This window comes from Nesoenas mayeri (assembly GCF_963082525.1).
Source record: "Nesoenas mayeri genome assembly, chromosome: 1".
NCBI lineage: Eukaryota > Metazoa > Chordata > Aves > Columbiformes > Columbidae > Nesoenas > Nesoenas mayeri.
The window spans coordinates 26,671,045-26,684,468 of record NC_137541.1 but is presented as its reverse complement, the minus strand read 5'-3'; the positions used below and the strand labels follow the sequence as shown (position 1 = coordinate 26,684,468).

At 41.3% G+C, this 13,424-nt stretch overlaps 1 protein-coding gene across 2 annotated transcripts in view; it reads left to right on the top strand.

Moving 5' to 3' along the window:
- Nucleotides 1-1,286: 1,286 nt before the first annotated feature.
- CFTR (CF transmembrane conductance regulator) overlaps nt 1,287-13,424 on the top strand; it is a gene marked incomplete at both ends in the record, with an annotated part of 84,059 nt that continues 71,921 nt past the window's right edge. For both annotated transcript variants that reach the window (XM_080350238.1, XM_080350237.1), the window contains one exon: nt 1,287-1,339. In XM_080350238.1, coding sequence (XP_080206364.1) covers nt 1,287-1,339 — 53 coding nt within the window. The remainder of the gene's footprint in view (nt 1,340-13,424) is intronic.

Here is a 13,424-nt window from a genome sequence, read left to right as displayed (position 1 = left end):
CCATAGAGGAGCACATTTGCCTCTTTACAGAGTCAGTTTAGACGGCAGCAGCTGCATGCTTAGAAGAGCGTGACCTTTTCCATCCCTATTTTTCTAAGTTACAGAATTGGAAGGAAACTGGAGTGTGTAAATATCACATTAAAGTATTAAGTAAAATTAAGTCTTATACATAATTAAATGACAAGTCCTCATTCGTGCTTCTTGTCATCTTTGTTTTCTTTTAAACATGCTTTCTACCCTGCACTCTGACAGTTTTGATATTGTTTTAATGGCACGTGTACAACAATTCAGAAACAGCTTTAGTGTTAAATCTGAATGTTTGGGTTGAACTTCTGAAGGATAGACCTTCAGTTCCCATTCCTCTCGGTTCAGGTAGTTGTGCCTGCCAGAAAACTTGAAAAACTGAAGCAAGTGTATTTTGAAGTGGATGTGATTGCTCTTGCCGTTCCTTTTTTTTTTCCCTCCCCTCGGCTCACCGTCCACGCTCTGCCTCAAGCCCCCTGCGCTCTCCCCCGGGGCCGCGCACGGGTGTAGGGGCAGCTGGGGGGAGCACGGGGGCTTCTGGTTCCGGCCGCGGGTACCCACCCAAGCCAAACCCCCTTAAACCTGGCTTCGGCTCCCGCGGGTTTCAGGGGGATTGCAAGCTGGCAGCCGGTGGGCTGTGGCAGGGGAGCTGCGTACTCGGGGGAGCGAGGCGGTGTCCGTGCCCCGAGGGGAGCTCTCCTTGCAGTGCTGTCTCCGGGCGAGGGCAGAGGGCACGTTTGGAGAGATGGTTTCTCCCCCACGGCCTCTGGCAGGACGAGGGGCTTAGTGCTGGGGGGAGGTTGGGGACCCGGGGCTGGGTGACTCGCGAAGCGGAGTCGGCAGCAGAAAGCAACGGGCTAGCCGCAAGCCGGCGGGGAGCCGGGGGAAGAGGCCGGCCGGGGAGGAGAGAGCGCGGACGGCCGCGGGGGGGGGCCGCAGGGCGCGCCCGGTGCGCGGTGCCGGGTGCGGCGAGGAGGCGGCGGCGCAGGCAGCGCGCGGGCCGGGGCCCCAGCCCCCCCCTGCTTTTGAACCTGGGCAAAGCAGAGGCGGGGAGAGGGGCAGGGGCAAGAGGCAAGCGGTGACATCAGAGCCAGCCCAGCGGATAAGGTGGGAGAGCCGCAGGAGCGGAGCGGGCGAGTGAGGCGACAGCGATTCGTGGCTGCCGCCGGTCCCCTGCGCACTGCACTGCACTGCACTGCACTGCACCGCACCGCACCGCACCGCACCGCACCACATCGTACCACACCGCAGCTCCGGGCACCATGCAGAGATCCCCCCTGGAGAAGGCGAACATCTTCTCCAAACTTTTCTTCAGGTAGGAGCCCTGGCACGGCGGGACACGTGCGGCCCGAGACAACGGGCAGGGGCGGGCAGCGGCGGTGCGGGGCCTGAGGCTGGGGCTCCTCTCTCCCCCTGTTCCCTAGTTAGCTCTGAAAGGGTCTGTGGGGAGAGCGATCTCACTTGTTGCAGAATGACGATCTCTCTCTTTTTTTTGTTGTTGTTGCTGAGGTGTTAGCACCAGGAATGGGCTTTGTCTGTCAGGTGTCATAAACCCTCGCTGGACCTAGACACATGAATTTATGGCTTAATTTGAGCAACCTTTGGTAAATTGCTCAACTAGTTGATCTGTTATTTCACTGTAAACTGTGAGAATGTGGTGAGGTGGGGAGAGCAGAAGGGAAATGCTCTCAGAGCAAAGATTCTTTCTGTTTGGCTTTTCAGGTGTTAGCATTTGTTCAGTGTGTGAGTGTAACACAAGATCGTAGTGAAAGCAGTTCCCTGTAAGCCTTTAAAGTGTTCTTTTACAAGCCAAGTCCTTGGCACCTCTTCTTTTTTACATCTTCAAATAAAAAGAGAAGGAGCCAATGCCAACGCCTGGGCACAACATACTTTATAAGACAATATAGAAGACTGAACATGTTTTACATGACAATGCTAGAAATGACACTGCCAACTGGAAAGAGCAAACAATCTTCTTGGCTTGGGCCTTCATGCCACCACTTTTGCCAGGGTTCTGGTTCCTCCTCTTGTTACTCGAGGGTCTTTCACATGGCAGGGAGGGGAGGGAGGAAATCTTGTGTAAGACACGAACATGGTGACTGAGAGGGGAACAGGTGATGTAAAAACATAACATTGGCATGAGGTCTCTGCCTGAGCAACTGAGGGCTCTTAACTCACTTTTTAATCCTTTTGGGATAGCTTTCCTTTTCAGTAGGTTGGCTTGGACCTTTCTTTAAAGCTTCTTAAGGGAGTGGGTCTGCATGAATCACTGTACTCGCCCACTTCCCTGACTTTGGCTCATTTTAGCCAGATGTGATAGTGGGCAAGGATGCTAAATGCAACCAGTTCCTAAAGTTTTACAGGTAAAGGTGGGGATCCTAGAGGTGTCCTCCAATGGTGCTGCGGTGGGAAAGAAGCCGTACCTGCTCTCAAATGCTGTTAGAGCCAGGGTGTGTGGGTGATGGGGGTGTAAGTCTTCACAAATTCTACACAGAAGTAGCTTCAGTCAGTGTTCCTGTCAAGTATAGAATACACATCTGTAGTAAATAAGTCTTCATGTTAACTTCATTGCTTGAGGAACCACGTGTTCTTTTTCATTTTATTTATTTGTAAAGCTTCTGTCAGAGTAGTGCTCTCCTAGAGCCTGTGATCCTGAAGGTGTCAAGAAAAAAAAAGTAAGATAAAGCAAATATACTTCTGATTCATGCTCATTAAGTGCGTAATTAACCATCCTTGGTCTTGACCTGGTCTTTTAAAATCAAAGACTCTCTTAAAATCAAAGACTTTTCAGTCATTTAAATGACATTTGAATCATGCTTATCATACATGATACATTGTATTGTACCATCTGTTTGACTGTAACTGAATTGATAATAAGTATATAAAGTTCAAGAGTTGTTTATGATTAATATTGACTAGAGTAATTTCTTTACAAAACTTTATAGTAGCATTGTTTCATAGAAAAATCAGGCTATTAATGTAAATATTCAGTTCACTGGGCAAGAACAGCCAAAATTCTATGTATACATCTCTAAGGTGCATAATAAGGTTCTGATACCTTAGAAATGTTGTTTCTGTGAATGACAGCATCTCTGCTTAGTTGCATTTTACCACATACACTGTGAATGTCTTTGTTTCTCCACAAACATTAAATGAAATATTTGAAAAAGTCACAAAGTGAAAGTTACAAGATAAGAAAATGTATTACATCCAAATTGGCAGCAAGGATGTCTTTCTCTTAAAAACAAATAAATAGGATTTAAAACACATACGTTATTTAGTGATGAAACATGTTAGCTTGTTTTAAGATGTATCCCTTTGGTCTTCAAGGACTCCATCAGTTTCTGTCTCATCAAATGTTGGTCAGTATCAATGCTAAAGATTATTAAAAAGTAAGTTATCACAGAGCAAAGATTCATCAAGAATTTCACAACACTTCAAGGCATAATATTTGTGATGAGCTTTACAAAGTCAGAAGCATTTACTACATATCAGTAACGAGACCAGTCCACTCAACTGGAAACATCCACAATGTAGTGATTAATGAGTGAGATTGGAACAAGGTTTTCTAAGATGTCCGAGTATTCGGTTAGTGTTTTAACTGAATCTACACACATCAATTGTTTCTGATACTGATCGTATTTAGTAAAACACTCCAGGATATGCCTACATTTTAATGCATGCTTTACGTCTGTGAAAACATATGAGACAGAACTCAAAAGCTTTATATCTGAAATAAGTAGTTAATTCTTTCTTTGTAAAAAAAATACAGACTGAAAAGGTGTGTATGGAAAGAAACTACTTTTTTCCTATGATGATGAAATAGTTGTTTTCAAGTACAACATTGCAGAGTGCTTCAGTGAAGTAACTTTTATAGGAGGCTTCTGTGCAATTATGTGTGAAGTACCAATCTGAACATAGCACAATAAGTTGAAGGTCACATTAGGAGAAGTGATAGTGAAATGTTAGTTGTTATTATTCAGGAAATATTGCTGATAAATGTAATTTCATTATTTAATATTGCATGAGTTGTTATCAGCGTTTTGATACTGAGGTCTATAAACCCGTTGATTTTATTGCTTCATAATGTGTCCTGTTTGGGCTGGAGGGATAGGTTTAAATGTGTTGGAGTCAGAATGGTGCTCTTTGCTTATGAGTGAATCATTTAGACATGTTTCAGTGTTGTTTGTACATTTTTTCTTAATTCTTTATGTCAAAAAAAAATGAGAAACTGTCATGTGTAAACAAGGAGTAGTATCTTAAGAAAAATGTTATATTTGTGTTAGATTTCAAGCATTAATGACACTGGTGGGGCAAAAAAAGAGAATTGGTAGGGACTGTCATGAAAGAACATTAGAAATCGACTTTCATCCTAGAATTTAAACAATTTTTGTTTAGACACTGAGTTTTGGTGGTTAAGGAATGAGATGCGAAGACAAGTGGTTTGAGATCTTCCCCTGGGATGACACTTATAAAACACTAAATATCTAGCGTTTGGGGTTTCAGGCTTTCTTTTGTGTTTTATTTTCCTTATTACATTTTCAGAGTTGATCCCTTTTGTTCCCAACCACATGCAAGACATTTATCTATGCACTGGCAACTTTTTGTCTTGTTTAAAGGTAATAGAGTTGTATGCAGCAGCAGTCAGATGGCGATATGCTTAACTTCATATTCATTGTGAAGCTTCACTTTTGTCTTTCTAACAGTTGCTTATGTTCTTGGAGTTCTGCAGGGTCATGGCCATACCTTTCATAGAAAACAACATCAGAGTACTTGGCAATCACCTGCTTTTTATTGCAGATTAACTGAGATCAGGAAGTATTGTTATAGTTTTATTAAGGCAAGTTAATAAATTAATTATTTTTGAACCGGGCACTGGAACACAGAGTTACTGCTGGAGTTTCAGAAGTGGCTGCAACTTTGGGACAATTCTGGTAATTTTTTTTTTTCTTACACACAAATTTAGATATTTAAACACAAGTTCACAAAAGTCAATCCTTGTGCTCCTGTCCAATCAAGTACCAAATATGACAACTGTGTTGGCAGGTCCAAGTAGTTCAGTGCCTGATTCAGATGAGAAATACAAGCTAAGCCAGCTTTTGTGTTACGTCTTCTGGTCGGCTCAGTCCATCAAACCTGCTCTAGTTTCTTCTTTCCAAACCAGAGAAAAGTAGCCTGCTGCCTTTTTATACAGCTGTCCAGTGGTTCCAAGAAAAATTTAGCATGTAGGGGGTAAATGTTGAATTCCTTCTGCTATGTGTGTGCTAGGAGTGGTAGGAAAAGGAATTCAGTTCTACACCTCTTCTAGGAAGTAGAAGTGTTACCAGTGTATCACAGTGAAGGTGGTTTAGTGTGGTTTAGTTCTCTTTCTCTAGCTCAGCTAATCTCTTAAAGCATAAGAGCAAGAGAGACTCTGCAGTTCACTGGGTAAGAAACTTGTTTGCAAGTCCTGATTTCTGTTCTGAGGGCACTTTTTATGAAGCCTTTAGGGTAGACAGCAGAATCCAGGACTTAAGTTTTGAAAGTACCTAGCCCATGAGCTACAGTCATGGTTATTCTTTCTTTCTAGCTTAATTTAGTTTTAATTGGAATGTCAGGAAGATGTGCCAGGGGAGGTTTAGGTTGGATATGAGGAAAAGGTTCTTCACGCAGAGGGTGGTGGAGCACTGGATCAGGCTCCCCAGGGAGGTGTCACGGCCCCAAGCCTGACAGTGTTCAAGAAGCAATTGGACAACACCCTCAGACACACCGTGTGAATGTTGGGGTTGTCCTATGCAGGGACGGGGAGTTGCACTCGATGATCCTTGTGGGTCCTTTCCAGCTCAGGACATTCTATGATTAATTGCAAGTTTGAGGGTGCCTTGATCAAAATAGTTTCTGGTTTGTAAAGGCATTCTTGTGAAAATTATTTTGAATTCTTTCAGAGAAAAGAACTAAAACCAAACCTGCCCTAGGCAGTGCCTGCTCTATCCTCAGACTGTGTATCTTAGGATTTAATACCAAGAGGCTACTTAGGATTTTGATTCCTGAATAGAAAAGGATTTATGTGCCTATTTTCCTGGAAAAGTTTGGGATTTAATGTGCATATTTGTCCTCAAAATGTCTCCCGCAACTGTCTTGAGTTCCTAAAAATCCTGGGTATTGTATAGAAAGCTTAAAGACCTAATTAATGCCTATATGTTTCACTCCAGAGAGCAGGTGACTGGAAATTGTCATATACAACATATATTTGGAGCATCTCCTATCAATATCTACCTGTAGCATTTTGCTCATATTTCCTCTCTGAGTCGGGAGCCTCTGTGTACATTGACAGCTATGAGCAGATGGATTGAATTGCACAGTGTGATGGCTCAGTTGTTGGGACAGCTGGCTTAGACACTTGTACAAGGCAAATTCCTGATAGTGTGTTCTTAAAGCCCTTTATGGGTCTAGTCCTGAGGACCTGCCTTTGACTGATCCCAGGTAATCATAAATCCTGGCTGTTAGTGATAATCAAGCACAGATGCAGCTACAGCATAAATTCCGGCCCCTTGAGGCTGCCTAGTCATTTGTCTGTTGCCCACAAGTGTTCCCTGGAGACCTGCTGGTCTGCCAGCCCTTCAGACCTGTTTGAAACTACAACCTTTTGGTACTTCTGAAAGTCAGCCCCCTGATTGTTCAAAGATGTGCACACACGTTTTTTACTTGTTTTGAAAATTTGACTACTGTTGATATTTCCAAGGTAAAATAGGTAACTTGTAGTGTCCTTGCACAGTGCCCTTCTCCGGCTGCGTTATATCTCTAAAGCAGAGTTGCCTGTTTCAAGTTGCGTCTGAGTTTCTGAAACATATGTAAAGCTTCTTTTCCTCCTGCAGGCAGAAGACTTACCATCTTGATATTCAAAATGAAATGATGAAGCATTTGAAAGATTTGCAGACCTGTCTGTACCTTTTTATTCTCCTCCATGCTTGTTTGACTTTTGTGGGGTAGGAAATCATCCACCCAAATCCTTGAATTATTTTTTAACACTGTAGGCAATGACATGGAAAGTAGTTTTATTATCTGTATTATAGAGGCTTCTAAATGCCCTAACAGAAATTTGAAGTCTATTGTATTAGGCACTGGAAAATATTTGATAAGGAAGTCTATTTTGAAGATCTTAAAGTCTAAGTAGATAGCACAAAGGATGGTCTAAGTTTTCTTATTAGTTCTGTAGAGAAGAAAGCAGGGTATACAAGGATTGTGATTTGTCCTGGGAAGATGTGATGGGAGTCAGTGCAGACTGCCTGAGAGCTCTTGTCCAGGGCTTTAATTGTACTAGGATATTTCTGGTGTGACAAAGTTACTTCAGAATATTTCTATAGTTAACAGTTATCACCTCTTTAATGCAAAAAAGTCTCAGTCTCTGAATATCTGATTTTTTTTAATATGCTAATTTTCAAAGTGGTGACAGTAGTGTGACTTATTGCAGGAGAGTTCTACAGGTTGCCATTACCTTGTATGATTTTTGTTTTGTTTTGTTTTGTTTTTCTCTTAACCCCACTACTTTGCAGCATTATGAATGTAGGTGTAATGGTTGTGGGGGCAGGATGGTCCCAACCTGACATCTGGGTAATAACATGTCACTTATGTCCTCTAAAATAGATAAGTCAAAGGTCAAATTAAACTGTAGCATATAACAAGATTAGTGATACACTTTGCAAAATTTTGCAATGTAAACTTGCAGATGCAATTCAACTGCCCTCCATGAAAGAGGAGGTGCAGCTGGGCGAGATGAGCAAGAACTCACAGGCCGTGTTTGCAGATCACTCCCTCTCACATAAGCAAAAGGAGTTTTCACACTCAGCAAGTAGTTAAACCAAGGCTACATTGTCACAAAGGTCCCCAAGTTAAGAGAGAATAAGTAGGCTTTTAAGACATACTTTGAAACAGTATTGTTTTTCCCTTGAAACCTGAACCCTCCTGCCTGTCAAACATGGGTAAGCATCCTTCCTGCAGGGGAGGGAGTTGTTCCTGAGAGGCAGTGCTTGGGGTGGCCTGCTGCAATACTGACACCTTTACTCTGTGGGCAAAATGAGAAAATCCTAAGAGACAGCTGGGAAAGGTACTTGGTTTCAGGTATATTCCCGTGTTTTAATGTTGGTATATATATCCAAGATCATTTTGGAACATCAGAAAATATGGGACATTTTCTCATTAACTTTCAGGGATCAGGCTGAGGAGTAGCAGCATCAAATACCAGGATACAGAGAAGATGGCAAAGGCCAAGTACTAAGAAAAGCAGCCCCTAATTCAGGATTAATTCCACATTACTGTAGTGGCAATTTACATTTTGATACTTGATATTTAAGGAAATTTTTAAAAATCTTGCCACCCTCTCCTTCCTCTATCGAATGTCCACAAATGTGTTCACCAGTTTGTGAATTTGTTCATAGCTGATCACATGTTGGTCACTGGGGTTGGAACAAATTAGAAATTTGGAAAGGGCCATTGCACCTGATGTGCAACTGTATGCTAATTGGTTATGAAAGGTATCTATAAATGCATGGCTAAAACGGTGGAGTGCTAAATTGGGTGAAATTTCTTGCTGTCACATTAGTGACACATCTCAGAGATTAAAAAATTCAGTTCAGTCAGGATGAGCACAGCTCTGTGATAGTTTTGCTAATGCAAACTTTCTGCAGTGTTCCTTGATCTTTCAAAAGACTAGGATAAAGAAATCCCTTTCTCTTATTTGTGCAATCAGATATATAACTGAGAAAAAGAATGAAGATGAAGCAACATCCTATCCTAGCCAGTCTCACTGTAGTTAAATACTGAAACGGCCTTTGCCAACCCTGTTCATAGCACATCATCACCACTATGTTATTTTGGTAGCTTTGTTAAAGAAATATTTGAGGCATATTTTGAACTTGACTTTGGTATCTAAACAATTGACAGATTTTAATACATTGAATGGATTCCCTCCTTGCATTTTACATAACTTAAATATCTTTGATACCCCTAATGTGCTTTGTTTTCTCTCAAAAAGACCTCTCAGAACTTCTGCAAGTTGAAATACCTTGACTATCTTACTAACTGCAAGGAAAAATTATTGAATTTTTGCTAAAACTCTGAGTCTAAAAAAGCATTTAGAGATTAGATAATCTGCATAAGTGTCACTTTGCAAAAACTGCATAAAAAAAGGCAAGCCTTCCCCAAGAATTTCTGTAGAGTAATCCTAATTAAGATTCGCTATTGAAATCCTGGGGTTTCAGCAGAACATTGATTACTTTTAAAATGGTGCTGCTCACAGCTAGTGGCATAGTCGATGGCATTGCAGCTAAATATTTTCCATGTCAAATAACACCTCACCGGGAAGAATTGTTTATCAGTGAAGAAATTTAAATCTTAATTTTTGTGATCTGGGGGAAAAAAATTATGATAATAATAATAAACAACCAAAAAAACCCCAAAACAAACCAAACAACAACAACCCCAAACACAAACAAAAAACCCCAGAAATTAGTAGGGTCTGCATTGTTGAAAACCTTACATTGTTGAAACCCTGCAATAATTATATGTCAATATTAAGCTCAGAGTGTTGCGTTTGTTTTTAAAAGGGAAAATGCTAAAGATTTAATATACTTTTCAGTTTATATAACATGCTATTTCAGCAGGTTACCATTTGGAATAAAATAACTGCAACCCAACTCTGTTGAGGGTAACCAAGGTGCAGGAATTGGGCCGTGGTGCTGGCAGTTGTGCTCAGTGGGCAGGCCCAGTTATCCCATCTGTTACAAAGGGCCCTGCAGAGCTGGGGTCACCCGGTACGGCTGTGTTGCAGGACACTTGGAGAAGAAGGCTTCTGGTGCAGAAGCTCTTCTGGAGAAGCAGTCTTGAGTGTAGTAGAGCTGCCGCCTCCAGTAAGAAACAAGTAACAATCTACAATTTGTTCTGCCGAAGGAGTAATGGATATGTTTTGGGAGAGGATGGGAATGCCAAGCCCCTGACAGAGTCCAGTCTAGTTTGACCCTTTGGGAATGGCTGAGATCTACATGGTACCTCAGGCTTTTCCTGCAGTCAGTAGGAATTTGTGGCTCTACAAACACTTTGTAAAACTTAGGCTCCAAAGCATCACAATCATGGCTTGATTATGCCCCCCCACCCCCATCCTTAACTGTTAAAAGAAGGGATTAGATAAAGCCAGAGACACTTTTCTTGCTCTGTCTCCATCAAGGTTTAGGTCCAGTTCCTTAGGAGTTGCATGCACCAGGTCTATGGTATTGTGTACAGGTATCAGTGAAGCCATGGCCACCTTTGCGCTGCTCAGTAGATATTGCCGTGTTGTGCACAGGACACCTGTTGAAATGGTGCCATCCTGATCAGGGACCCTTGCAAAAGAGCTGCTCTGCTGTGCGGGTCTTGGATAGCACAGCTCCACTGCTCTGTCACTGTCCCAGTGCCCTGTGCTTCTTGATCAAGAGGGTCCGATGGAGCCAGGGAGTCCCTGCGCCCAGGAGGAAGATCTGGGCAGTTAGCTTAGCAGCACAGAGGCTCTTTCTGTTTTCAGTGACATGCAAAGCAGCCTTAAAGGGGAGTCAAATCCTATTGACAAGTTAACAGTCTGTGTTAATACTCTTTGCAAAGCCAAAGACATCTGTCCTATCAGTACAATTTACTCAAGTAAGATGAGGCTGAACATGCTGGAGAAAGAAATTACTGTAGTGAGAAATCTCTTATATATTGCTAAAGTGATTGACAAAGAAATGGTCATTAGAAATCTACCAAAAGAGAAGTTAAAACAGTACGTTATGTATATGATATTTACATATCAAGCTCATAAGGTATTTTTTGCTATAGGCAATTAATAATAGAGGTGGAACTTGTTTTCCTTTTTTTCTTCTTTCCTACTGTACACCCTTGAAACTTGTCTCCTGCTGGGTTTTGTGTGTGTACCCATAATAACATTCCTACTTAGTGGCAAAACTCTGACAGCACTACAGGTTTCTCTGTGAAAGAGTTCATTAAATGCCAGCCAGTAATCCGGTGGTATTTGCTAAAGTAATGCTGTAAAGCCTATCTGTTTCCCTTCCTTCTTGCTCCCTTCCTTTCAAAAGAAATTTCTCATTCTCAGCAAAGACGAGAAGAAAAAAAATCAGAATTAATGTTGGCAAATCGTTTCTGTTAAGCGAAAAAATGGAAGAGCCATATTCGTTGACAAACTCTGACTGAGCTGCATTACCTGATGATAAAGAAACATTGATAACTACAGATTATATTGCCAGTTGAAATAAATTTACAGCCATTTTGCATTTTAAAACATTGCAAAGAATGCAATAATGGTAAACTGGATGCGATTGGAATCTGGCAAAAGGTTTTAGGAGATATTTATGTATTCTAGGTCTAGTATATTCCTTCTTATAAAATATTTACTGTCTCTCAGAGTTCCTGACAGCAAAACCCAAGCAGCTGTTGAAAATCTGCCTTGAGACAAACAGCACGTGACAGGCCAACTCCTCCCACGATTACCTCTCCATCCTAGAAGCCACTTGGCACAGTTCTCAAATTAGCCAAATCTAGTTAGGGTGGGACTTCGGAGCAAGGCCAGGGCAGCTGGGAGATGAACATCTCTGTGCAAGCCCTGCCAGCAACCCTACGATAGGAACCTGGCAGCAGATGAGGAGGAGGTTCCCCAGGGGAAGGTGTCAGCACCACTCCTTTAGTGGGCTGGGGGAGTTAATCTACCATAGTTGCAGCTACCCTGATGAGTAGAGATACGAGGACAAGGACTGCATGAAGTCTGTCTCAAACTTGTTGACTTTGGAGAGGAAGGTGGTTTAGGGACTGCTGTTAAGTGACCCAGTTAAAAGCCAGCTGGAATAAGAGACCTTCCTAGGGGTACAGAAGATCTGCTAAGCATGTTGCCTTCCGCAAATGATAAAACAGCCTCTCTGCTTGCTTTCTAAATGCAGTCATGTTTTGTTACTTTAGGCAGTGTTAAAATGCCAAGGTAGGTGCTAATCAAAAGTATAAATAAAACAAAACGTCTGGAGGGAAACAGTGCAATGAAAAAATGTTTTCCGAAAATATACAAGGACTGAAACTGTAGAGCATTTCTCTTTTGTCAAGACAAGTTGGGAATTGCTTATTGCAGTCTCCAAGCATTATTAAGGGGCTCAGCAAGGTTACTACTTAGTTACAGTACTGAGAATTAAAGAGGTTGCTTAGGAAGTACTGTTGCTTACTTGTATTAGCTGCAGTGGTGGTTTAGCATCCTATAACTTGTAGTCATTTTATCATTACCAAAATACCTGCATATACAGAACTTTCAGTGAAGCCAGTCCATAAGAACTTCCATTCCCAAAGGATAGGGATTAGACATCTCTGTGCAAGCTATGAGCAAACCCAATAGCAACCGGCCCTGTCTGCCGTCAGGAGATGGTAAAATACAAATCAATGCCTGATTTATCATTTGCAGTGGCCATCAAATACTTTTACGTAACAGTATTAATTTAAATTCAGAATTTTACTTCTAATCCATCTTAGTACATCTCTGAAAACATAGGCCCTGTTTCTAGTCATCATAAAGTTTATAGATGTTCTACCAATGACTCTCCAAAGCGAACTTTCCTAGTTGCCTTGCTCTAATGTACCACAAATAGTGTTATTTCTCAGCCACAGTGGTGCCCAAGACTGAGCTAAAGCTCACATGATTAATCTGAAATGGTAGTATAATTGCAGAAATGAAGGATAATCTTCTAATTTCTTAAAGTTCATTCTCTTTGCAATGTTTATGATATAAATGTTCACTTGGGAAATATCTTTGTGCTTTACTGAATTATGGGGATTATAGACGGTTGTCTCATGAGATTCATAACTTCATTCAAGTAGATGTTAGAGAGTGTATGTGTGCACAGTTGCACACAAATAGTCTTTGACTACTGTTCTAAGGTCTTGCATTCATGTAGTGTCTAATGATGTTCTTTTACCTTTGTATCAACCTTTTTGCACTCTCAGAGGCTGCAATTGGGAATATCAGTTACTTTGTGTGTATGATACATGTTCTTACAGACATATGGGTAAGCATCTTCAGTGAGCTGTTTGTATTTTCTAAGTGACCATGGGAAACAGTGTTGCATTTCTTTTGCAATTTTGTTAACTGTTGTCTATAAATAGAATTTAAAACAAAAAAATTCAGAAATTATTGAGGTATTGCAGATCATAACTTTTACCATACTTGTGAATCATATGTTGTTTTTTTTGTTTAGAAACTGTGTTTACCTATGGAAGCATGACAGCAATCAACCACTTCTCAGGAATTTAACTTTTAAGGAAATATTGTTTAACAATGTCAGTAAAGCAGAAAATCAAATAGTTTCAAAATGATACACTGTAAGATCCTATGGTTGCTTCTGGTTTGTTTTAGCCCTATGCTTTCA